Source organism: Aedes albopictus, chromosome 1 (genome assembly GCF_035046485.1).
Source record: "Aedes albopictus strain Foshan chromosome 1, AalbF5, whole genome shotgun sequence".
In the NCBI taxonomy this organism is placed as follows: Eukaryota; Metazoa; Arthropoda; class Insecta; order Diptera; family Culicidae; genus Aedes; species Aedes albopictus.
In genome coordinates this window covers 88,450,245-88,476,859 of record NC_085136.1, presented here as the reverse complement: position 1 = coordinate 88,476,859, position 26,615 = coordinate 88,450,245, and the positions used below count along the sequence as shown (strand labels likewise).

General features: G+C 40.9%; 1 protein-coding gene across 1 annotated transcript; it reads right to left on the bottom strand.

Moving 5' to 3' along the window:
* Positions 1–6,832: 6,832 nt before the first annotated feature.
* Positions 6,833–8,995, bottom strand: LOC109427429 (uncharacterized). The gene is made up of 4 exons (XM_019702985.3): positions 8,298–8,995; positions 7,642–8,240; positions 7,290–7,495; positions 6,833–7,214 (listed from the first exon to the last, which is right to left on the bottom strand). Exons 1-4 carry the CDS (start codon positions 8,737–8,739, stop codon positions 7,094–7,096), a joined length of 1,368 nt encoding a protein of 455 aa, XP_019558530.3. The 5' UTR covers positions 8,740–8,995; the 3' UTR covers positions 6,833–7,093.
* Positions 8,996–26,615: the final 17,620 nt, after the last annotated feature.

Below are 26,615 nucleotides of genomic sequence, written 5' to 3'. Positions count from 1 at the left end.
CTGCCGAGTGGTTCACTGATCACTTTTTCGTCCAAACACTGTGACTAATACATCTATTGGAGGGAAAATGCAAAATTTTGATTAAAACTACTAAGGCACAATGTAAAAACTAGTGTTAAATTGGGCAACATAGCCTATTCCGTCTAAACATTGGTCTTTGTAGAGATGAAATTTGAATAACGGGTTCAGCCTTGACAAACAAGCTGTCACGCAGCTCCAACTGAAAACCCATACAAAAAAAAATGAAGGAACAATAGTATTCTGTTAAACTGGATAAGTTTTTAATATTTTACAAATTTATCTGAAGTCTTAGACACATTTTCAATCAAGTGTTCCAAAAAAGAAGAGTCCATTTTACGAGCCGATTTTATGAATGAATTTTGACAGGAGGTAGCGTCCAATAATCCGTGAAAATCAATATCATCATCAACATTGTTGTCACTTCGTAAAATGGCTCATTGAAACTGTAGCTATAGGCCCCATTAATAAAGGCAACTTTAACCGTGTAATAAGCAGCGGCGCAGCCGAAATTTTTTTGTGAGATAAGCATTCTGAAGAAAATTTTAGCGATGCGTTCTAATCTAAATTACTATTTAGTCTTCTACATGTTGTCATATTACCAAAATAGTGACTTTAGTGACCATTTTTCTGAAAAAAGTGACTATAGTGACTTTTTCGTGCAAATAGTGACTTTTTAGTGACTGACTCGAAAATAGTGACCAAATCACTAAAAAGTGACTCGCTACCAGGCCTGCAATCCAAACAAGGAGGAGTTAGTAAATCAAGCATGTAGCGAAAGGAACGGTCAACCTAGGGCTGGAAGAAGGCCCGATCGAAGTCAAAGAACCATTCAAGATTCCTACGTTGTCAACGAATCTTTTGCCCATCATCAGGACCTGCGAGAAGAATATGACGGGTTCGATTCAAGAACGACGGCTTCGAAATGCCTGATGAAAATGGAGATATTGTTGTTACTTGCATTCAAAAGGACGGAATGTAGGTATAAGCTGCCCACAAAAAAAGATTCAGAAAACGTGTTTGATGACCGAGGTGGAATTGTAGCATCAACGATTAGGCCATCTAAGCAAGCTGTTTGACGAAAACAACTTCGCTGGTGAATGGTTTAGAGCTGCGGATGATGGCCTACAGTGGAGCGTATGAACCGTGCGTTGGTCGAAAAAGCGAGATCCATGATTAACGACGCTAGGCTGCCGAAGAAGTTTTGGGCGAATATGTTCTAAGTATTACGTCTGTTTCTCTGTGGATTCCTTTTAACCAGATACCTTCCGAGACAGCTAGGCTCAACGCGCCGTATCCGCTTTACTGGATGATAACGCTACAGTTTGTTGCTTCCTACTGGCCCATGAAATCGTGTTTCCAAATGAAGCCACTCACCGATTTTATATCTACTGCATCCGAGGCCCAATCTGCATCAGCATATCCTAGCAGCGTGGGAGAGTCTTTCTTCCTTTTATATTCTAGCTTCAAGTTCTTCGACCCTTTCAGGTAACGAGCTGTTCTTTTCAGGGCTCATTGGCAAGCCAGTTTACATGGTTCTGTTGATATCTGCCAAGGTATCCAACATAACATGGTATACATGATGCTGTCAAGTAGCACCATATATGGCTGGGTTGTTGGAACTCCATCAGCAGTTAGCAGCATTCGAGCCTTTCTCTATAGGCGTTATAACAGGATTACAGTCTTGCAAACCGAACTTAGCCAAAATACGATTGATGCCAGCTTCATGAGACAGGCACAGTCTCACTTCCTCCCTGTTATATTGGATCTTCATACCCAGGAAGCAGCTGACGTCTCCGCAATCCGTAATTTGGAATTTCTGGGATAGCATCATTTTCGTTTCCGATACCGTGTTCATTTGGTCTCCAAAAATTAGGGCATCGTTGGTTTTTCGACAAAGGCATTGCTTTCATAAATTTGTGATTTATGTACTCGTATAGTACCTTTTCCACAATTTTCATCATAACAGATAATAAACTTATCGGCCTGAATGCTTTGGGGTTGGATTTATCTCTCTTGCCTGACTTCGGAAAAAGACAGCTCAGATTTGACGCCAATCGTGAGGTATATGCCCCAAAATCAGACTCACCCTAAAAATCTGTACCAAGTCTGGAATCAGTGTCTTCTCCTCTTTTTAGATCAACGCTGGGAATATTCCATCCATGCCAGGAGACTTAAATGGCTCGAAAGATCTCACAGCCCTCTCAACCTTGGCCCGAGTGAAAGCTTCATGTGCAACCTTTATTGCGTCTTTTTAGATCCTGAAACCCACCCATGATTGGAACTCTTTTAGATCTGAGACAGCAGTTCTAGTGTCTTGGCCGCCGATGCTCGACTCCGGGATTGAATCATCAGGGAAGTGGATCTTTTAGAATTCGCTCAATGTATCGCTAGGCTCTACAGTGAGCAAACCATCCGTCTTTCGGAGGCTACCCACACGATTCGAGTGGTCTTTTGAAAGAGTTTTTTGGAGTCTGGCCACTACGGGTGTATTCTTTATGCTTTCACACTAGTAATTCTACATTATAGAGATCTGCGGAGGCGGCCATTATAAGCCAATCGTGCAGAGAGAACTGTCAAAGTGTGAGCCAAATGAACATGCTTATCGTTCGTATGAAGGCGTCGTTTGAACAGTATTGCAATCGGAACTAAATAAAGAAAAATTATTTATTTTTAATATCGAGAAATTGGCGGCATATGTATGTTTAGTAAAAAGATAAAACTTTATTAATTCTGCTTTCAAAAGCTCATGCTTATGACGACACTTTTGTTGCTGAACTTGTCGAAAAAACTTCCATTGCTGCTTCTTGCTTCACTTCTGCCGATATGATTAGCGTAACACTTTTGCAATGAATTTCAGATTTCTTTGATTGCTCCGCTATTTCAACAAAATTTTGGGAAAAAAATTCTACCATAGTTAGAAAATGTAAACAAAACAACTTGAACCACAACGAAGTCACGCACAAAGTTTGAACATCTAGCTTTGTAGCAAGTGTTGGCAGCTGTTGTAAACAAAACAAACAGCGTTGTCGAATCGACGTATGTAACTTCCGCTCATCTCTATGTAGAGGATTTCTATTTCACACATAAGAATCCACGATTTCCGTTTGGCTGACCTTATTTTTTTGTTGTAGTTCGCCAGGGCCTTTCTGTATAGGTTCCAATCGTCGGTTCGCTTGGCGCGGTTGAATTTCCTACGCGCAGTTTTCCTAAGCTTCTCGAGACTTTTATTCCACAATGGCTCTCTTTGTAGGCGTTAAGGATTTTGTTTTTGATAGATTTGAACGCATCTTCCAATTGTGTTATGGACTTGATCTGACTTTCTATGATGTACTTCAGATTGCAGGATAGCTGAGTATGATTCCCATTTCCCAATCAATTTTCTTAGAATCATTAAACGTTTTTTCTACCGTTAGACCCCCTTACCATTCAAAGATTATGTGTTTATGGTCTGACATTGATATTTCTTCAGAAACATGCCAGTTTTTTATTTTATTAGAGATAGATCGACTACATAGAGTCAAGTCCAAAACTTCCTGACGAATGGAGTTTTCAAACGTGGGCTTGTCACCAACATTACAAATGTCAATGTTCTTGGAAGAGAGAAACTGTAACAGGTACTCACCTCTGGTGTTTATATTTGTACTTCCCCATACGGTGTGATGTGCATTTGCGTCACACCTTATGACGAAGGGGATGTTGTGTCGGTGGCTGTAGGCTACGAGCGCAGCTATTTCTAGAGGAGGGATTTCGTCCACGTCCCCTGGGAAGTATGCCGAGACCATCAAGATCTCTCTACTCCCTCTAGCGGAAGGTACCTCCATCCTGACAGCTACGATGTCCCTTTTTATGAATTCTGAAATTGGGAAGTATTTACAGTTGTTATGTAATAAAATAGCCGCTCTAGGAGAAAGCTGGCTGTCATCATATACCAACTTACATGAGTGTTGTAAAATACCAGGCGGCTGTCATCTGAATACTACCCCACAGAAAAAAGTGAGCCAACATCTCTGAACCTCACTGCGTGCTGAACCCCAAACAAATAATCGTTTTAGGACCAACAATTGAAAAGGCAAAACATTTTCCCAACAAAGCATATAATTTTCCAAAATACTAGGGCAATTGGGTTCTTTAGGGGTATTCAGATTATTGCATAATCGGAATCTCCATCCAAAAATTAGTCGAAATCCAAAATTTCATCATTTTTGGTGCCCGGAAACTATTTTTAAAATGCATTTAAAGTTTGTATGGGGAAAATTTTTTGTTCGGGGCGAACTGTCAATTTATCGATTGAACTGTCATTCTATCCACAAAAATTAAAACTGTTTTGTTTATTAACCATCAAAACAAAGGCATTGGAACGCAATAAAATCACCTCATACTCAGAAAAATGAGCTCTTTCGATTAGGCTAGAGAAAATGGCAATATTTAATTCACTAAACAACCCAATTGTATCAAAAAGTTATTTTGTTAGTTGATATATGTTACTCTGAATAAAAACATGTGTGAATTAGCTCGTAATAGATCGACATTCCAAACTAAAAATATAACAGATGGCACTTTTTTGTGTGGTAGTAAAATCGAATTTTCTCGGTGAAGAAGTTGTTCCGGAACATGAAGTAAACACTAAAAGTTGCCTTTTTAAACCATTGTTAATTTCTTATCCCTAACTTTTCACAAAACTATCCCGTTTCCTAACAATTAATTTGTTCCATACGATTTGACAGTTCTTGACTACCATGCTTCCATGAGCTTGAGGTGAGAATTTGAGAAGTTGAAAACCGAGTGTGCTACATCGATGCATTGAATACAAGCGATGGTGTAGCCACCGGGCTGTCAGCGCTGGAAACTAGATGCTATAAAAGTGCTTGTATGCATTTTTTACTGCTGGCGCCAACTGGGAGCAATCAATAAAAATGTAAACAGCAATCATTCTATTGGGGTACTGAAAAAGAGATAAAAAATGTTACTCGTGAATCACGCTCAAATCGAATGTTTGCCCTGAAACTGATGCTGACTTCAAAAGCATGGACGAGTCGCAACCGGCTGTAAAACACCTTGTATTCTGGATTTTTTTACCCATGGCTCTTGAATGAGGGCCACGGTTAAATTCTCTTTGATGAACCTCCGACAGAGCACACCCGTGACGCTCTCCGCATGATGGAGGTTCACTTGCAGTACTTTAGTCGCCATTTCCGGGGTTCCCGCTTTTTTTTTCGGACGACGACTCCGGCTTTGGATGTTGCGGATCATCAGGATGTCGTTTGGTATTACAGTTTAGGTCGTTTCTCTTTCCTGTAGCGACCTGGTCCGCAAGTTTCGCCTCTAGAGTCAAGCTGCCGCTTTTTGGTAGTTGCGGGTGTATTTGGACTTCTTAAACTTTTCCATCGACGCATCCTCTACTGTGAAGATCCATTGAGTTGTCCAAAAAATGTCTCACGAAACCTAATGCAAGCCTATCCATATACGGGAGAACAAAAGATGTTTACAAAGTTCTTACAGATAGATTAACATGGGAAATCTGAACACAAACCACTACCACACATGAATTTGGATAGGTCAATTTGTTTCACAATGCGTCAATTAGTTGTTGTAATGTCTGTAAATTTCTGCACTACAGTTTCGGCCGATTGCCGCAAAATTGCCTCCAGCCTGTTTTGGATAACACGTGCTTGCCGCGCGGTTGCTGCGATGCGAAAGAGGGCGATCGTCGGCGGCGCGGTCTCTCCTGTCCGACCGACTCGAGTCTTCGTGTCGCTGACGACCGACGACGTGCGCAGCGCGACATCGCGATGTCTGATGTAGCGCGAATATTGTTGTCGCGGTTGGGTCGCGGTGTTCAATGATGCGCGATTGCTGACGATTCGCATCTCTGCGCATAGGGTGCTAAACTGGTATGCCACAATGTCATTTTGGCTTTCTATGAGAGCCTTAATTTGGTCGTCGTCATAGCTATAGAGCTTTGTGGGATCAGGTGCTTGGATCATATCTGGACGTGGAATAGTCGCTTCGTTCATTGTCATCAGCTCTGAACCATCCAAAGGGTTTCATGGATGGGGATAATATCTTTGATCACTCAGTACCTAGTCTCTTGATCCTTACAGATCAGAACCATGTAACCGGACTTGTAGATAAGGTTGTTGAATAATTATTTGGGTTTTACCGGCTCGTTTCGCTCTCTGAGCAGAAGAGCTTCTTGCAGAAGGTCTAGCTGAGATGTGGAGAATTGGACAGTTGGAAAGTCTTTGGGCATTATCCCGACCTTCACACGCTTTTGGCCATATCACTGTACGCTGCCTCGACATTCTGTTACCATTGATTCATATTATGATTTTCTGTTACATTTGTTTTTACGGATGGCTAGTAAGGTCGTACCATTCGCTCCCCTCTCCTTTCTTCTAGTGTTTTTACTCAGTTTGCTCAACGGTGGGACGTGATATGAATTCAACGGTTTTGAAAAACCTCGAGTTTTACATTACACCATTTCATTCAAACTAAATTATTTTATTCACTGCTGTTGTTGTTATATTGTAATGTATTTAGGTATGTTCATTTATATTTTTGCCATACTGTCGGTTTGGATCTTACAAATAATAGCTTTATTTGCTGCTGTCTCTTTTAAAACGCTTTACACTTGTTTGTCTTATCCATTATTAGATGATAGAGAAGATCTTCCATTCTTAAGTTAAATTTACTGTCGCACATGCTGTTGTGAGCGTATATGTATGTGCCGTACCGTGCTGTTGAGTTCTCACACGGGGAGGATTCTTTGTCATCTTACGGGAGGGAGGAAGGTTTAAAGCAAAGTCGATGATTGCGGTTTTAGGAATAGTCAAACAGTATCCCTCAAAGCATTTCTTTTTTTCTCTCGTTTAGGGTATGTTAAATCATAAATAGAAAAAAAAAAACAAATTCGAAATTCAAACACTTACAGCGGAGTCGGAGTAGTTTTTCAGCGACGAATACCAATAGGGAGTAGTAAGCATGTGAATGGATTGTGGCCGCCTATCGGTGCATCAGTGAGCCTGCGTAGTGTGAGGAGGAATCGGGGCAGAAAACCGCAGGAAGCAACTGTCTAGTGGTCTCTTCTGAACAGAACCGTGTGCAGTGCGTCGATGTCTATTTCGACGTGCGACTTTTTCGCTCCGGACGAAGATGACGACGAGAGTGAGGTGGACTTGAGGGATCTTGATGAGCTGTTGGAAGTAGAGAAAGAAAATTGAAGCACGTTGGGGGTCATTTATTTACTCCAATTTGGCAATTCAATTCACCTCGAGTAGCTGATGGCCGGAGCGGTTGGTTTGTTGGAGGATCGCGGTTTCACCAGCAAGCACTTCATCGGTTGGCCGTCCAGCTGGCGGTTGTGATAGGTATCGACGGCCTCTTCGGCGTCCTTGAGGGTACGATAGATGACTTCGGCTACTCCTGGTCGGACCAGGCGCGATTCAAGCAGATCTCCTATGTCTTCGAACAGTTCCTGGAAGAAAAGATGGAGAGTGGTATTAGCGAAATTTGGAAGTGATGGACGTCCTGGATCACTGCCGAAAACGACCCAAGTGGACCTTAGTTTATCAAAAGCGTCAAAATGCTATAGAAGATCTAACGGTAACAATCAATACTCACCTTGATGTCATTTTGCGTCACGCTGCCGTGCAAATTGCTGACCACAATCCTGTAGCCGGTGATCGGGGGCGACGGAGAAGGTGACAGCGGTTGCGAGTGGTGATGGTGATGATGCCTACTGCTACTGCTACCACCGCTGCTCCGGTGATGATCTTCCGGTGCCATTTTGGCGAAAATACCCATCGATTCGTTCGGATTCGGCGCCCGTTCGAGCCGCGCTCGCATCGTCGACGACAGATGTGGGCGGTCTTCGGCGTACATCGGATGGGGCGGCGGCGGCGATCGAACCCGCGTTATGCCGCGCCGCGGCGGAATGTCATCGTACCGTGGAATCGGAGCCGGCGGAGGAGGTGCCTTGGACACGACCGGCCGGCTGGTGTGCACTTCGTAGCAATCGAACGGATCGGTATTCCACGAGGAGGAGGACGTCGGAGGGGGCGACGAATTGCGGATGTTCCGACTGAATGTCGGTAACGGTGGCATCGTACTGGGAACGGAAAACATCTCATTGCGGACCGTTCGCTTCAGAGGCCCTATTGGACGACGGATGTCCACTTCCATGTCATAATCGACGTCCATTTCGTCCACGTAAACTTTGCCTGTAAGAATATGAGGAGTCAGCACGGTCTTATCAAACAATCCCACAAAACATTTACCTCTCGGGTGATCCCCACTGGATCGCTTCTTCAGAATCCCATTGCCGGGCGGCGGCAGCTTCCCCTTGCGTTTGAGCAATCTCAGCCGGGCGTCGCCACTGTTCCGAGCGATTTCCACCAGCTTATCCCGGGCATCTCGGATCTGTGCCCGCTTCTTCTGTATAATTTTCATCCTGGCGTCGACGATCACGGCGGGCTTGCCAACTCCTCCGCCCAGCCGGGATTTCCCCACTGCGGCTGCTGCCGACGCCACCGCAGCCGGCTTACGACGCCCATTTGCTGCCGGACTTCCCAGCGGTTTTTTGCCCAACAACCGTTTTCCGGCACCGTTCCGACCCACTTTAGCCACCACTACTTTCTTCCCAGCCGTCGGTGGTTTCGGCCGCTTTCCGATGGCTTTCTTTTTGATAATGTCATCCAAGCTGAGGCTCATCGCATCCATCTTGTTTGGGTTTGTTGTTTTGTCCGAGACTCTGGACTGGATTCCGCTGCAGATTCGACGTAAGGTAGCTACTTTTCTTTGTGGAATCGACCGTCTTCCGCGCACTTCGCGATCAGTCAGCAACCAGCGAGAAGTTGGAGCGCTTCTCCGTTGTTTTGCGGATTATTTTGGGCCAAATTTACCGTGGCGCTGCTCTGCTACTGATGATGATGGCTGCTGGCCGTTTTGTTCCTTCGGATCGGACTGACGTTTTCGTCGCGAGGGGAAAAATTTTGACAGCTAACTTCGGTGTGCACTGTTGATTCGAATTACCCGATTTTTACGTGTTTTGAGCGTGGAGCAGAATCCATCTAAGCCCCGCTCGAAAATTGCCAGGGATGTATAGGCACGTAAAACTCTGACAAACTATATCGCCTACCTTAGAAATTTCTTGTCTAATCCTAGGCACTGACTGATATCGCTACGAGCTCAGTGCCTCTTTTTTAAATATTTCATATAGGTACAATCGTATTTACAATTTATAACCATCATTTTATACCTACAAGTTTCATACCTATAGCTCCACTGAGCTGTGTGGTGCACCTCAAAGCATGTAGGTACCTACTACAACATCGTCAACCCCCCACAACTTGACAGAGAAAAAGTGATACATACAATGAAATGTGTCTGACCAGGTATCGAGCCAGGTATAAGGGCTTTTTGCAGCTCAGAAGTCTTAGCTAGAAATCCTCTACATAGAGATGAGCGGAAGTTACATACGTCGATTCGGCAACGCTGTTTGTTTTTTTGTTTGTTTTTTTTTTACAACAGCTGCCAACACTTGCTACAAAGCTAGATGTTCAAACTTTGTGCGTGACTTCGTTGTGGTTCAAGTTGTTTTGTTTACATTTTCTAACTATGGTAGATTTTTTTTCCCAAAATTTTGTTGAAATAGCGGAGCAATCACAGAAATCTGAAATTCATTGCAAAAGTGTTACGCTAATCATATCGGCAGAAGTGAAGCAAGAAGCAGCAATGGAAGTTTTTTCGACAAGTTCAGCAACAAAAGTGTCGTCATAAGCATGAGCTTTTGAAAGCAGAATTAATAAATTTTTATCTTTTTACTAATATGCCGCCAATTTCTCGATATTAAAAATAAATAATTTTTCTTTATTTAGTTCCGATTGCAATACCGTTCAAACGACGCCTTCCTACGAACGATAAGCATGTTCATTTGGCTCACACTTTGACAGTTCTCTCTGCATGATTGGCTCACAATGGCCGCCTCCGCAGATCTCTATAATGTAGGATTACTAGTCTTAGCCTATCTCGAGGCCTATCTTGATGCATGAGAAATTTCTTGCCTGTATCACACAAGAAACCGTCTTTCTTCGATCGCAGTACGCAGTTGCGAAGAAATGACAATGGGATGACTGCTGTTTACATTTTTATTGATTGCTCCGAGTTGGCGCCAGCAGTAAAAATTGCATGTAAGATCTTTTATAGCATCTAGTTTCCAGCGCTGACAGCTCGGCGGCGACACCATCGCTTGTATTCAATGCATCGTATATGATGGTGCTATAGGTGCTACTCTCGGTTGTCAACTCTCTCAAACTTTCACTTCAAGCTCACGGAAGCATGGTAGTCAAGAACTGTCAAATCGTATGGAAAAATCACCAAAAACGTTAATTGTTAGAAAACGGGATGGTTCTGCGGAAAGTTAGTGATTAGAAACCAACAATGGTTTGAAAAGGCAACTTTTAGTGTTAACTTCATGTTCCGGAAAAACTTCTTCACCGAGTAAATTCGATTTTACTACCACAGAAAAAAGTGCCATCTATGATATTTTTAGTTTGGAATGTCGATGTATTGGGTTGTTTAGTGAATAAAATATTGCTATTTTCTATTGTTTAATCGAAAGAGCTAATTTTTCTGATATAACGTGATTTTATTGCGTTCCAATTCCTTTGTTTTCATGATCTTGTACCGACTTTTAGAACCCTCTAAGAGCATCGCCACGGGAGTCCTCATCGCTATCTCTATTATACCACACCTGTTCGGGTGCTATTTTAGGATAGCACCCTACACCCCACCTTCTCACCAGTGGTTTCTATTTTGGGTTTAATATATTGATTTCCCACCGTGCGTTGCTAAAAAAGTGGTCCTCATTTTTTATCGGACGTAGTATTAGCGTGGTTCAAAAAATCGTTTTTGCTCCACACCGCTTATTCGATTCCTAACCAGATTATATGCCTTCTCCCAAAATTTGAGCTCATTTGGTTGAAAATTGAGACTGCACAAGCCCATCAAAGTTTGTATGGGAATTACTATGGGAAAACGATGTTTTTCATTCAATCGACCGTAGCATTTCCCCAAGTGCCCTAGTGGGTTAGTCGACCCTTGGTAATACTAGGCTACTTTATCAGCAACAACTTTGCCAAAGACCGCATTCAAATCAGACGCCTCATTAATTAGTTATCCATTTGTATCCAACTGGGCAAACTTTAACAGTGATCCTCCAGCTTCCCAGCAGGCAACATTGCTGCATATGGCGCCAAAGATAGCACACTGAAATCATGGCTACTATGTTTCACTGCAAAATGCAGTGATGCCCACCGAATTGTTTAACCATCATGAGTAAATATTTCGATTCTGGATAAAAATCGGTAACTAATTAATGAGGCGTCCGATTTGAATGCGGTCTTCGGCAAAGTTGTAGCTGATAGAGTAGCCTAGGATTAGCAAGGGTCGACTAAACCACTAGGGCACTTTAGGAAATGCTACGGTCGATTGAATGAAAAACATCGTTTTCCCATAGTAATTCCCATACAAACTTTGACGGGCTTGTGCAGTCTCAATTTTCAACCAAATGAGCTCAAATTTTGGGAGAAGGCATATAATCTGGTTAGAAATCGAATAAGCGCTGTGGAGCAAAAACGATTTTTTGAACCACGCTAACGTAGTATAAACTGAAACAAATTAAATATGTTCACACTTTTGATGAATCCTGCATAAAATCACAAAGGCATAATGGGTCACAGACAAGCACATATAACACTTCTAATATTTCATCACAGACGCTTGTCTGTGTCTCCGGTCTCCCTCTAGTCACCTCTTATCGTTTTGTTTTTTAAAGAATATTTATACCAAATATTCTGTAGTTTGCAAATTGCTTGCAGACGGCGCTCACATAATTTTTGCTCCTGTTTGACGTTCGCTCGCTACCGGCACCTACTGAGCGTATTGTGAAATAGCGTGTTTGGCATTGGGAATTATGTTTACATGACGATGATTTTAATAGCAATTTATTTCAAGTCATACGTTTGCTATTCAAAATCATAGTCGCGGAAACATATTCACCCAATCTAAAAGGACTGAGTTTGGCCAATAGAGTGGCCAATCATAAACTAGGTGACAATAGTGAGCGAATGTAAAACTTGAACAAAAACGCTGCGAGCGCCACAGATGGATAGTTGACCAACTATTAAATTTTTAAATAAACCGTTGAATCGGTGTACGTGGGAATTATTAGTGTTGCGTCTGTTTGTTTGTGATAGGGTTCTAGAAAACATCTAGTCACGTAAGACAAAGTGCATCAATATTCACCACTTGTTTTATTGATCCACTGCTGTTCATTTTCCACACCACTGCTCAACTCACTTCACCGCAAAATGTAAATAAGTGACGTCACACAAACCATCGGAATAGCAACTCAGTGCAAGATTTGAGTGGGTCCCCAAATGTGGAAACCCGTCGTAAATCCCATGTCGAGTCCTTATTTTTCATTCCCGTTTAGATACCACCGGTGAACATGGGTCCCTATTCAGGGCCCGGAAATAGGGATAGGGACGCCCGTGGCGATGCTCTAAGCAGAATACCCTCTTCGAATGAGTGTAATCAGTTTCGTACCGTTTAATTCCGCCCTATGTTGCTTACCCAAATAAAAAATACAGTAGAAAAACCGAACGTTGTATTGTAACAGTACTATTTAAAACCATATTTTTACAATAGACACCACTGTAAAAATAAAAATACAAAAACAATAAAATGTAATGTAGAACCCAATACAGTATATTGTAAATAAGATTTTTACAATATACTATACGGGTGGTTAAGTATCGTAACAATATAAAAATATATTTTTCTCCATATATATTTTTTTGCAAGACCATACATTATATTGTAAATGAATTGTTATAAATACTGATACGTGGGTTTTAATAAACCGTACATTGTATAGTACACATATGGTTTCAAACAATAAAATGTACCGTAAATATATTGTTTTCAATTCAGTAACAAATTTTGAAAACGACGTATAATCAATGCTACACCATTGATTATACGTCGTTTTCAAAATTTGTTACTGAATTGTAGTTTCACTACTGGTTATACATTTAATTAAATGGTTTTGGAATGCTTCTCTTTTGTTATGTTGTATTGGTTTACATTACATAAACCATATAATGTTATATTATCTTGTCATTTTCCTCCTGTTAATGGCATCTTAGGCTTACTAGCATTATGAGAATGCGCTTTGGGAATTCTCCAGAGCGTTTTGGATAACCCTTCATATTGGATCGCCCACGTCTAAGTCTGAGTCGAGGTCTGAGTAGTCTCTGATTGCATTAACAGTTGAAGCAATAGAAATACACTAGAACTCCAATGGCGCTGTAGTCACTTTTCCAATTTAATTAAATTAATAACTTTTATTGCAACAATTGATTGTTTTGAAGTGTCCAGCTTGAAGAGCATCATTTGTTTTGGTAAACAAAATTTATTTGACACTTCTAGTACCGCTACTGACGCTGTAAGGGCGTGGCAAACTAGATGTTAGTCACACGAATAGTCGCGACATTGGACTTCTGTGGCTAGTTATTCTACTGTTGAAGCTTACCCGGATAAAAACTAACCATAGGGTGTATGGTGAAAACCATTTCTGCACCATACAGTGTACCAGCTACAATAAAGTGTATTGTGATGAAATGGTTCGCTATACTATACATTTACATTGGATTTTTATGTAACAATATATTATACTGTTTTTCTTACGTTTGAACCATTCACTTTTCCGAAACATTATTTTACCGTGATTTTTTTATTATTTCTGGTGTTCGATTTGAATAGGTCGTATGTTTGCTGTGATTCATATGCAGATTCGACCTATTCAAATCGAACACCAGAATTTATTCAGTTTAACATTTTTTCCGTGCTTTGTTTTGTTGATGTTTGTGACTTTTTTGATGCAAAGGAAAGCTTTCATAGGAAAGAGAAAAAAGTGAATAAGTTGAAACATCAATTGAAAATCAATAACATGTTTAAATCAGTGGTAAACTAAATGTCCTATCCTAAGAACTGCAGGTCCAAGCAGGGGTCCAAGAGATATGGCGGGCTAGGTGTGTAGAGTGCGATGAGAGAAATACGAATGTAGGCCAACCCGGAATGATGCAGGTCAGATTACCGTAAATCAGTGGATGAGTTCATCATTAACACTATTATTTCTGTATTTGCATTTAGGGGAATTTTCTCCTCTTCTCTCATGTGAACTTGCCTTCGACCACAATCGAATCAAATGCGATTGACAAACTTTATCTTTGACGTAGAGCCATCTTCAACACATGGACTGGACTGAACACTGAAATGACTTTTAATATAGGTTCGTCTGCGGGTTCGCTTTTTAACCTAACTTATACTTGAATCGAACTTGACAGTTTTCTCATGAGTTGTTATGTATTTCCGTGTATTTCAAACTTTAGTCAAACTGGAGCCTCAATATTGCAATAACGGTTAAGCACGCTGTAATGATACTTATGTACCTCGTCACCCACTTCATGCAACTACATTAGTGGTCTAATAATACTTAGCGCGCTCGGCATAGTTCCATCATGCCGCTCAAAGTGTTGCCACAAATAATGCTTAGTTTGCGAAACCCAGTTATCTGGCTGGTGGGGCATGGGAGCCTAAGCTTCAACTGTTAATGCAATCAGAGACTACTCAGACCTCGACTCAGACTTGGACGTGGGCGATCCAATATATGAAGGGTTATCCAAAACGCTCTGGAGAATTCCCAAAGCGTATCTCATAATGCTAGTAAGCCTGAGATGCCATTAACAGGAGGAAAATGACAAGATAATATAACATTATATGGTTTATGTAATGTAAACCAACACAACATAACAAAAGAGAACCATTACAAAACCATTTAATTAAATGTATAACCAGTACTGAAACTACAATTAAAAACAATATATTTACGGTACATTTTATTGTTTGAAACCATATGTGTACCATACAATGTACGGTTTATTAAAACCCACGTATCAGTATTGATAACAATTCATTTACAATATAATGTATGGTCTTGCAAAAAAATATATATGGAGAAAAATATATTTTTATATTGTTACGATACTTAACCACCCGTATAGTATATTGTAAAAATCTTATTTACAATTTACTGTATGGTACTGTACATTACATTTTATTGTTTTTGTATTTTTATTTTTACAGTAGTGTCTATTGTAAAAATATGGTTTTAAATAGTACTGTTACAATACAACGTTCGGTTTTTCTACTGTATTTTTTATTCGGGTAGGCTTCCATGCCCCACCAGCCAGATAACTGGGTTTCGCAAACTAAGCATTATTTGTGGCAACACTTTGAGCGGCATGATGGAACTATGCCGAGCGCGCTAAGTATTATTAGACCACTAATGTAGTTGCATGAAGTGGGTGACGAGGTACATAAGTATCATTACAGCGTGCTTAACCGTTTTTGCAATATTGAGGCTCCAGTTTGACCAAAGTTTGAAATACACGGGGAAATACATAACAACTCATGAGAAAACTGTCAAGTTCGATTCAAGTATAAGTTAGGTTAAAAAGCGATCCCACAGACGAACCTATATTAGAATTTCTTTCAGTATTCAGTCCAGTCCATATGTTAAAGATGGCTCTACGATAAAGTACGTCAATCGTATTCCTCTCATCGCACTCTACATACCTAGTCCACCATATCTCTTGGATCTGCAGTTCTTAAGAGATCTGGTTTACTACTTATTTAAACATTTTATTGACTTTTAATTAATGATGATGATTAACCTGGGCTTGTTAGGGGAATATCCGCAAGTAAAAAAAAATCGCGTTAAGTACTGTTCCTTTGATTCTTAGTGGAATTCAAAGGAAAAGTACTTAACGCGATTTTCTTTTTACTTTTAAATTGATGTTTCAACTTATTCACTTTTTTTCTTTCCTTTCCTTTGCATCAAAAAAGTCACAAACATCAACAAAACAAAGCACGGAAAAAATCTAAAACTGAATAAATAATTAATAATGCACGGAAAAATAATGTTGCGAAAAAGTGAATGGTTCAAACGTAAGAAAAACAGTATAATATATTGTTACATAAAAATCGAATGTAAATGTATAGTAGCTACAATGTGCGAAGCTTTTAGTGAACCATTTCATTACAATATACATTATTGTAGCTGGTACACTGTATGGTGCACGAATGGTTTTCACCAAACACCCTATGGTTAGTTTTTATCCGGGTATCCTTTGACAAATACGCGTATTTCGACTACCACCTGTAATCTTCCTCAGTGTCAGTCGAAGCCAAAACTGCATTTGGAAGTTGCGGTGATGGATTTGTTATACCTTCCTCGTTGTGGCGAAGTTGGGGTAAGACTTTTAAAGATGTGTAAGTGCTTCCGGGCCATGTTTGTGGTCCCCATTTTGTAGAAACAAATGAAATTTCTAACGTTATGTGGAATGATGATAATTTTTCTGCGTGATGGTAAATGTTAAATATAATTTACAAAAAAGGCAATTTACACGGAAAAAATACACGATAATTAATACTTATTGGGTACCGGACTGGACACAGAAAATTCAATGGTTTTCTTTGGTATTATCCGTTGCAAGAAAAAATATCGCGCAAAGCTTTTCGAAAACGCTAATAGATGTGCGCAGTTGCATCAACAATCAATACGAAACTGGCGAATTTGTTGTGACGCCAGTCGTTCCCCCAGTAAATTCGCCCAATACTGGTGTTTCTGACGCCACGCTTTAAATGTCAGTTTGCTCCGCCCATTTTCATCGAAGCAAGACTGAGTCTACCAATCTAGTGACCATGACAACGACAAAAAATGATTATTTATTTACACGTTCCGGGGACGTTAGAGGACGTGAACCAACGTTAATCTTCTGAAAGTTGCTGCCGCGGGTTTTGAACTCTTTTCAGTGGACATCACATCTAAGTGAGTTCCTGAAGGTCGATCCCGATCTACCGCTACCCACCGGAAGTTGCCCCAAAAGGATTAGACCACTGTAGCGCCCAGAATTTACAAAGCTACTTCTTGCCACAGTGGCTCCCAGTTACTCTCGGGGCAAGCTTAGTAGCATTCGGGCATCAGGGAGCCTTCTTCATTGATGATATCGACACGACCCAGGACGAGACCGGAATGATCGTGCTGAGAAGGGTCACTCCTTTACGGTTAAGGACAACGACCTTAAAGAATCGTCCTCCAGTGGACGATGGCCCTTGTTTAAATATTAGCCTCGGAAGCCATCATGACTTCTGACTTCTGTGGCTGTTCCAACAACCTTTTTTTTTCAATCGTCTATGTCTATGATTTCCATAAGGAGAGGATAACTCATCAAAATGATTCGTGTATGTTATGACATGTTTTTATACAATAAACTAGACTGAAAAGAGAAAAAAAATATTGTATAACTATACAGACAGGAATCGAATCATAAACGTCGAGATCACAGAGCTGTTGTTTAACCCACACGGTTATCAACGCTCAAAGATATCGCGTTGCTAAAGATGTATAAAAATCAATCTGCCAACTGATCTTTCTCGTTGTCATGGTTTCTGAACTCAGTCTTCCTTCGATGAAAATGGGCGAGGCCAACTGACATTAAAAGCGTCGCTTTAATTAAACCAGTTGTGGTGTTTCTTTCTTGACAGTTCTATTACTAATGATCTTTCTAAACACACCGCCTACTCAGCGGTCTGCTAAACTACCACATCTCCTTTTCTTCAACGAAAGATGTTTGTTTTGCGACTGATTTCCTCTAGAAGTGGTTGCATGTTAAAAACCGAGGAAGAAATGCAGCAGCTCCCTTCTCAGACGAGCTTCTTATCTCATTTTCCGCCGGACTCAACAGATCGCATCTGTTAGCGGTTCGACGGCATTGTAAAGTATCTGACTTCCGCAGGCTTCCAGCTGCAAATATTCCTGTACTATAAGCTAGCTCTTGCTGATCCCTTACAATCGTTCCGAGCGCGCGTCATCGTACACACTGTAGAACGCCTTTCTTTTCATCCTCTGAGGAAATTAGGACGTTGCGTTTCATCAAGAAGCGATTGGTGTTATATGGCAGTAACAGCGATTAATCGGACAAGATGAATAGATCTTTCATGGTGATGCTACCAGCACTTGGGTACATGGTACATACTTCCATTTGAACTTGGAATAAAGTCGCGAACTGGATGACCGTTCGGCACGCTTGGTTTTGCCACTGCGCTTTATGCATTTGCTGTTGTTTTTATCACTACCGTCGTTACTTTACTGCTTCTACTGCCGCCTCTACCACTACCGGAAGACATAGCCAAGCCGTCGACTCCGTTTGGAAGAAGCAACGAAATCAACACCATCCGAGTCGTTAGGGAACATTCAAATATTACGTCCAACATTTGGGGGAGGGGGGGGTTCTAGAAAAGTGTGACAGTACGTGTATTGGGTATAGGGAAATTGCGTGACAGAGGGGGGAGGGGGGTTCTAGAAATCCCGAAAACGATGGACGTAATATTTGAATCTTCCCTTAACACCACACTCATCGTCGGCGCCTGCAGTTGGCACCGTGGTTACACATTCTCTCGATCGGGTTTCTCCCATAGTGTTAGTTCAATCGGGTTCCGCATTGACTGCTACTGTTCCATCCATTTCGGCTTCTACGGCAGTCCCAACGGATCGAATCCGTCCCAACATCTTTTTAACAACTTCCGCCGGATCCGACAGATCGTATCTGTCGCTACGGCAGCCCCCTTTTTGCATGCACCGGCCAGATTTCCATCCACCGGTGGAGCATGTTATTTCTCTTTTGTCTGACCCGTCTCTTTTCTGACAGCCTGACCCGTTGGATCGCATCCACCGCTAAGGCAAGTTCCCTTCGTGAGGTGAACTTTTAACTCAGGACAGCCTGACCCGGTGGATCGTATCCACCGCTAAGGCAAGTTCCCTTCATGAGGCGAACTTTTTACAACTACCGGACCCGACAGTTCGAAACTGCCGCTACGGTTGCTTCCCTCTTAGGTAAGCATTCTTTCGCCGGACCCGACAGATCGTATCTGGCGCTACGGCAGCTCCCTTTTGAGGTGAGCTTTCCCTTTTTGCCTGCACCGGTCAAACTTTCATCCGCCGGTGAGGCATCTTTTCCCTCTTTTGTCTGATCCGGTCAGATGATATCCGCCGGGATCAGACAGTATATATTTACCACATTACCACGCTAGTTCATATTCAAATTTCAATCAGCTTCGATTTTCCACGCTGAGTTCTTGTTGCTCGTCGCCAATGTGGTGTTTCTTTCTTGACAGTTCTATTACTAATGATCTTTCTAAACACACCGCCTACTCAGCGGTCTGCTAAACTACCACACCAGTATTGGGCGATTTTACTGGGGGAAACATGGGGGAAAAACTGGCGTCACAAATTGAATTGAATTTGTTCCTGACATTTGTCTTAGTATTAAGAGTATGGTTGCATGTAATCGCTTCGGTATGTTCTACGCGGTTAATCCTTGGGTTATTTCCGCACTTATTGTAGAAGACACGAACATGATTTGATGTACTGGCGACGATCTATGAGCAATTTTGCACATTTTTTGCGCGAGAATCTATAGCGAAACGCGCAATACATCGAGGTCTTGAAATTAGTCTATGGAGACACTGCGCTGGTAGCGATATCAGTCATTACCTGGGATCGGACAGAAGCCTCGCGTGTCTCTATTTACAACAGAATATGGACCCAAGGACGCCCTGGGGCCTGTAGCATAATGAAAATTTTACTAATAATATTAGTCTTGTAGCTTGTAACTTATAATTTTCTGTTGCATAAAAATCCTACAAGTACAAGTTACAAGTCCAATACTACAAGTCGAATGGACTAATATTATTAGTAGAATTTACAAGTGTATGTTGCATAAACAAACTACAAGTATAAAATATTAGCTATGACTTGTACTTTTGATTACAAGTCTCAAAGGTCTTGTAAAATAATTTACAAGTTAGATTTAAAGTATTGCAGAAGTCATATTTAGTTTTGAATATATCGATTTACCATTTTGATGAACTCAAAAGATATTATTTATCTAACATGTCAACCTTAATTCCAGTTTTCGACGATTAAATTTGGCAGTATGTATTGCGTTGATGTACACTTTGTATCCAAAATATAATTTCTGCTGAGTCTCTCAAGTTCTCCAAAGTTTCTACAATACCCATCTTTGATTGGAGGTTCTTAGTAAAGTTATGGTTATTATGGTCACTGCATACGCACAGGTAAAGTTGCAGATGCGAAATAAATTTGAATCAATTGCTTGTATTGCGCATCATTAAGCTAATCAAGAGCTACAATATGCATACACTAACTCGAATCGAGTTGCGACATATAAAAGTAGGTAAAAGCTCATTTTTGCATCCCAGATCACTTGGGATTTTAACAAGAAGCATAATACATGTTGCTAAATCTTTATACATTGTTTTTCAACCATTACTACATTTTACTAAAAAATTAGGTACTTGCAGTGCCATACTTTGTAAAAAAATATTTCGTCAGAGCGGCCGAAAATTATCCAAACAGCATATGCTTTTCTTCATCTATCGTATAAAGAATGCAAAACTTCGGAATAAATGAAGTTATTTCCGGATGTTACGCGGAAAATGCAGAATATAAACAAACATCAACTGCCATTTCAAATTAATAGTGAACTGTCGGATGAATTTTGACAGGTAAATGAACCAAAATAACTTGTATTTTCATGGTTACTAATATTACAAGTGCTAATAATATTAGTGGAAAATTGAGCCTTTATGCAACACAAATTATTAGCACTTGTAATATTAGTACTTGTAACTTGTAACTTGTAGCTAATATTATTAGCCCGATTATGCTACAGGGCCCAGGTAGTGGTTCGGGAAGCGAGGGGACCAAGATGCGGTACCATCCAATATCCGATGAAGTATCAAGATGCGATAAGGCCTGGTGCCAATAGTTGTTGAGATACCGAGGGGCGGTGAGGATCTAGTATCTTGAGGGACCTGCGCTGGAACCAAGAGGTCGAGGCAGAGGTTGTTGGCTGATCGGGACGCTGCCCGGATAAAAACTAACCATAGGGTGTATGGTGAAAACCATTTCTGCACCATACAGTGTACCAGCTACAATAAAGTGTATTGTGATGAAATGGTTCGCTATACTATACATTTACATTGGATTTTTATGTAACAATATATTATACTGTTTTTCTTACGTTTGAACCATTCACTTTTCCGAAACATTATTTTACCGTGATTTTTTTATTATTTCTGGTGTTCGATTTGAATAGGTCGTATGTTTGCTGTGATTCATATGCAGATTCGACCTATTCAAATCGAACACCAGAATTTATTCAGTTTAACATTTTTTCCGTGCTTTGTTTTGTTGATGTTTGTGACTTTTTTGATGCAAAGGAAAGCTTTCATAGGAAAGAGAAAAAAGTGAATAAGTTGAAACATCAATTGAAAATCAATAACATGTTTAAATCAGTGGTAAACTAAATGTCCTATCCTAAGAACTGCAGGTCCAAGCAGGGGTCCAAGAGATATGGCGGGCTAGGTGTGTAGAGTGCGATGAGAGAAATACGAATGTAGGCCAACCCGGAATGATGCAGGTCAGATTACCGTAAATCAGTGGATGAGTTCATCATTAACACTATTATTTCTGTATTTGCATTTAGGGGAATTTTCTCCTCTTCTCTCATGTGAACTTGCCTTCGACCACAATCGAATCAAATGCGATTGACAAACTTTATCTTTGACGTAGAGCCATCTTCAACACATGGACTGGACTGAACACTGAAATGACTTTTAATATAGGTTCGTCTGCGGGTTCGCTTTTTAACCTAACTTATACTTGAATCGAACTTGACAGTTTTCTCATGAGTTGTTATGTATTTCCGTGTATTTCAAACTTTAGTCAAACTGGAGCCTCAATATTGCAATAACGGTTAAGCACGCTGTAATGATACTTATGTACCTCGTCACCCACTTCATGCAACTACATTAGTGGTCTAATAATACTTAGCGCGCTCGGCATAGTTCCATCATGCCGCTCAAAGTGTTGCCACAAATAATGCTTAGTTTGCGAAACCCAGTTATCTGGCTGGTGGGGCATGGGAGCCTAAGCTTCAACTGTTAATGCAATCAGAGACTACTCAGACCTCGACTCAGACTTGGACGTGGGCGATCCAATATATGAAGGGTTATCCAAAACGCTCTGGAGAATTCCCAAAGCGTATCTCATAATGCTAGTAAGCCTGAGATGCCATTAACAGGAGGAAAATGACAAGATAATATAACATTATATGGTTTATGTAATGTAAACCAACACAACATAACAAAAGAGAACCATTACAAAACCATTTAATTAAATGTATAACCAGTACTGAAACTACAATTAAAAACAATATATTTACGGTACATTTTATTGTTTGAAACCATATGTGTACCATACAATGTACGGTTTATTAAAACCCACGTATCAGTATTGATAACAATTCATTTACAATATAATGTATGGTCTTGCAAAAAAATATATATGGAGAAAAATATATTTTTATATTGTTACGATACTTAACCACCCGTATAGTATATTGTAAAAATCTTATTTACAATTTACTGTATGGTACTGTACATTACATTTTATTGTTTTTGTATTTTTATTTTTACAGTAGTGTCTATTGTAAAAATATGGTTTTAAATAGTACTGTTACAATACAACGTTCGGTTTTTCTACTGTATTTTTTATTCGGGTGGAGGAAGGTACTCGATGTCGGATAAAGCTTGGAGCCAGGAGGAGCTTGGCAGCAAAGGTAGCTCGGTAGTTAGAGCAAAGGTGCTAGTAGGAGCTCGGCGGGCTTTGGATCTAGAAGGAGTACGGTGACCAGGTATGCTCGGGATGCGTCGGATCTGAGTGTGTGATGAGGAGGAGTGTTGGAATGTAGGTACATTCTTGGAGGTGCATCGCACAGCTCATTGAGGAGCTAGGTATTAACTGGTAGGTAAATTGAAATAAATTGTGAATAAGTTATACCTACATTAAATGAAGGAGAGACACTGCGCTGGTAGCGATATCAGTCAGCACCTGGGATCGGACAGAAGCCTTGCCTGTCTTTATTTACAACAATTCTTCCATGTGTTTTTTCAAGGATTCATCTAAAAGTTCCTTCAGGGCTATCTCCAGGAATTTCTCCAGGAGTTCCTTCAGGAATTTCTCCAGGAGTTCCTTCAGGAATTTCTCCAGGAGTTTCTTCATGTATTCCTCTAGGAGTTCCTTAAGGGATTCCTCCAGGAGTTCTTTAAATAATTGTTCCTACAGGATTCCTCCAAGGTTTTCTTCAGGGCTTCCTTCAGGAGTTTCTCCAGGGACTTGTTTGCGGGCGTGTTTGTTAAGTAAACGGAGAGAGAGGCTGAAAGTCTCTCAAATAAAGATAAATCAATCAATCTGTGGGGTATGAACAAAGCTGAGTAGCATTTCCCATGCGTGTATTTCCCCTAGCAAGCATCAGTGACAGCCAGCACCATGACGGGGTCGTCGTCAGTGTGATGCTGCCTCATTGACGAGTGGACTGTTGGCGGAGCAAGTCGTAATCACCGTGAGGTTCCGTATTATGCCAAGTGATTCTACTGCTAAGATGGCTGGGAACGGATTGTTCCAGTGAGTTGCCCGGCATTCACATTGGCGATCCTGCCAGGAGCGCATCATAATCAATAACAAGTTAATCATAAAATAGGTAGAATCACTTGGCATAAAAACAGTGAGAGAAAACAAATCGTTTTGGTGTGTGAAGTGTGTGGTGGTGCTGCAAACACAGTGAAGTGGGTGTTGCAATTCTGCGGTTCCTGACGAAAGCTAGAGCGCGGAAAGTTTTTTTTTCAACCGCGATCTGTTTAAGCCTTGGTTCTAGCACAAACACATGAACAAAGGCGCGGTGACGTGGTTGATTTTTGTTGTCGACTGGTAGCACGCTGTGGATAGGTGGTCGGTCGATGATTGCATGCATGTTTCTTCATGTTTCTCCATGCTTCTTACTCGGCATGGATGGTCGCGCTTTCGTTGATTCCTCGGATCGTACATGCTCGTGTTGTCGCTCGGTTGAACGGTAAATGCAAACAGGTTGATGTGCATGATGGTAGAGGTGTTTGACTATTGTGAATGTTGCCGTAAAATACTCGCGGCATTGGTTGGTTGGGTTGGTTTTTGGTCGTGTTTTTGGTTGGGCAAATTAATGGCGTGTCGAACCGCCGAAAATTTTTCTGCATAAGGAAAATGCAGGGACGTGTAATGAAAACCGTCCAAGGAAACGGCATTTTTAGATAACCGCCGAAAATTATTCTGCATAGAGAAAATGCAGGGACGTGTAGTGAAAACCGTTCAAGGTAAAGGCGTTGTTGGATAACCGCCGAAAATTTTTCTGCATAAGGAAAATGCAGGGACGTGTAATGAAAACCGTCCAAGAAACCGGCATTTTTTGGATAACCGCCGAAAATTATTCTGCATAAAGAAAATGCAGGGACGTGTAGTGAAAACCGTCCAAGGTAAAGGCGTTGTTGGATAACCGCCGAAAATTTTTCTGCATAAGGAAAATGCAGGGACGTGTAATGAAAACCGTCCAAGGAAACGGCATTTTTAGATAACCGCCGAAAATTATTCTGCATAGAGAAAATGCAGGGACGTGTAGTGAAAACCGTTCAAGGTAAAGGCGTTGTTGGATAACCGCCGAAAATTTTTCTGCATAAGGAAAATGCAGGGACGTGTAATGAAAACCGTCCAAGAAACCGGCATTTTTTGGATAACCGCCGAAAATTATTCTGCATAAAGAAAATGCAGGGACGTGTAGTGAAAACCGTCCAAGATAAAGGCGTTGTTGGATAACCGCCGAAAATTTTTCTGCATAAGGAAAATACAGGGACGTGAAATGAAACCCGTCTAAGGAAATGGCGTTGCATGATAACTGCCGAAAGCTGTGCGTGAGGAAATGCAGGGACGTGTATTGCTTTTTGCACTGAAAATTTTCGTTGCTTCGCTGAACAACATGACGTTTTCTTCCAGCGTAGGCTTACGCGATACAGCATATCGCTAAATTACACACTAATACAGCAAAAAGTTTGTCAACAATAACTCAATACACATGCATTTTCAGCGAAAAGCTTTATTTGCATGACAACAATCCACTCGCATAACCAACGGGCGACCGCCGTCAAAAATCAGGATTGCCAACTGTCCGGCGACTGCTGTCATGTCTCCTTGTCGCCGAGTCTGGCGCTGGGTCTTCGGCGCGGAAACCTAAAGGTGGGAATAAAATTTTGGGGTTTGCGCGCAATAATGAAAACCGCCCATAAAAATTGCATATCGTAAAACAGTTTAAAATTCGAAGTACGCAATGAAAACATATCTACTGAAAATATGTTGTAGAACCTCTTTCGAACTCGTTTTGTAGAATCTATTTTCGTATAATGAAGGACATTTGTGTGTTATATATGGTCCATCTGTACCATCACATTGAAGCATTGAAAGTGGAGTTGTATGATATACGGATTCTTTAGTCTGATAAATCTCGAATTCGTTAATCTCTTGTTTTTTTTTTCTTGTTTGACAAATAATTCTTACAAAATATGTTCGTTTTCGTTGAATGCGTCGAATTTTCGCAATTGTGAATAACGATTGATTTGAGTGAGAGAAAAACAGGGCCGGCTACATAACGAGACGTGCGCTTGAAGGAGAGAAGACGCATCACCCAACTGCGTGTGTTGTAGTTATTTTTATTGGAGCTCGTCAAAACCCCATAGATGATCGGTTAGCATTGCAAATTATCAATCAAATGATATAGGTTCGATATTAACAAAAGTGCGTTTACTAAACAAAAAAGTAAATGTGGCCATTCGTCTTAATTCTTGTATCTTGAAGTGTATCTTGTTGCATTGGTGCCATAAGGATGAAGAGAACGAAATTAAGGGTTTGAGTGTAAAAATAACAAGCCTGCTAGTAAGAGAACATTTTTTTTCGGAGAAGAGGGAGAATGTGGGGTATGAACAAAGCTGAGTAGCATTTCCCATGCGTGTATTTCCCCTAGCAAGCATCAGTGACAGCCAGCACCATGACGGGGTCGTCGTCAGTGTGATGCTGCCTCATTGACGAGTGGACTGTTGGCGGAGCAAGTCGTAATCACCGTGAGGTTCCGTATTATGCCAAGTGATTCTACTGCTAAGATGGCTGGGAACGGATTGTTCCAGTGAGTTGCCCGGCATTCACACAATCAATCAAGTAAACGGAGAAAGGCACGGAACGTTCGGAAATGAGTGAGTTGGCTACATTAACTCACAACGCATTGATTTATTAAACCATTTTTTACAAACTTCTTGGCACATTGAATTCACTGCATGAATACTAAAATATTCCATCAAAACATCCTAAAAGCTAGAAATAACTTAAAATGCATCCTTTGTTTGTTTGTAACCAACTGTAATGAAATTAAACAAGACAGCCAAACATAAAATAATGACTAAAACATGGCAAAACTCAAACAGAACATTACTCAACGATGATCCAGATATGCTCAACTCACAGTTCATCCAAC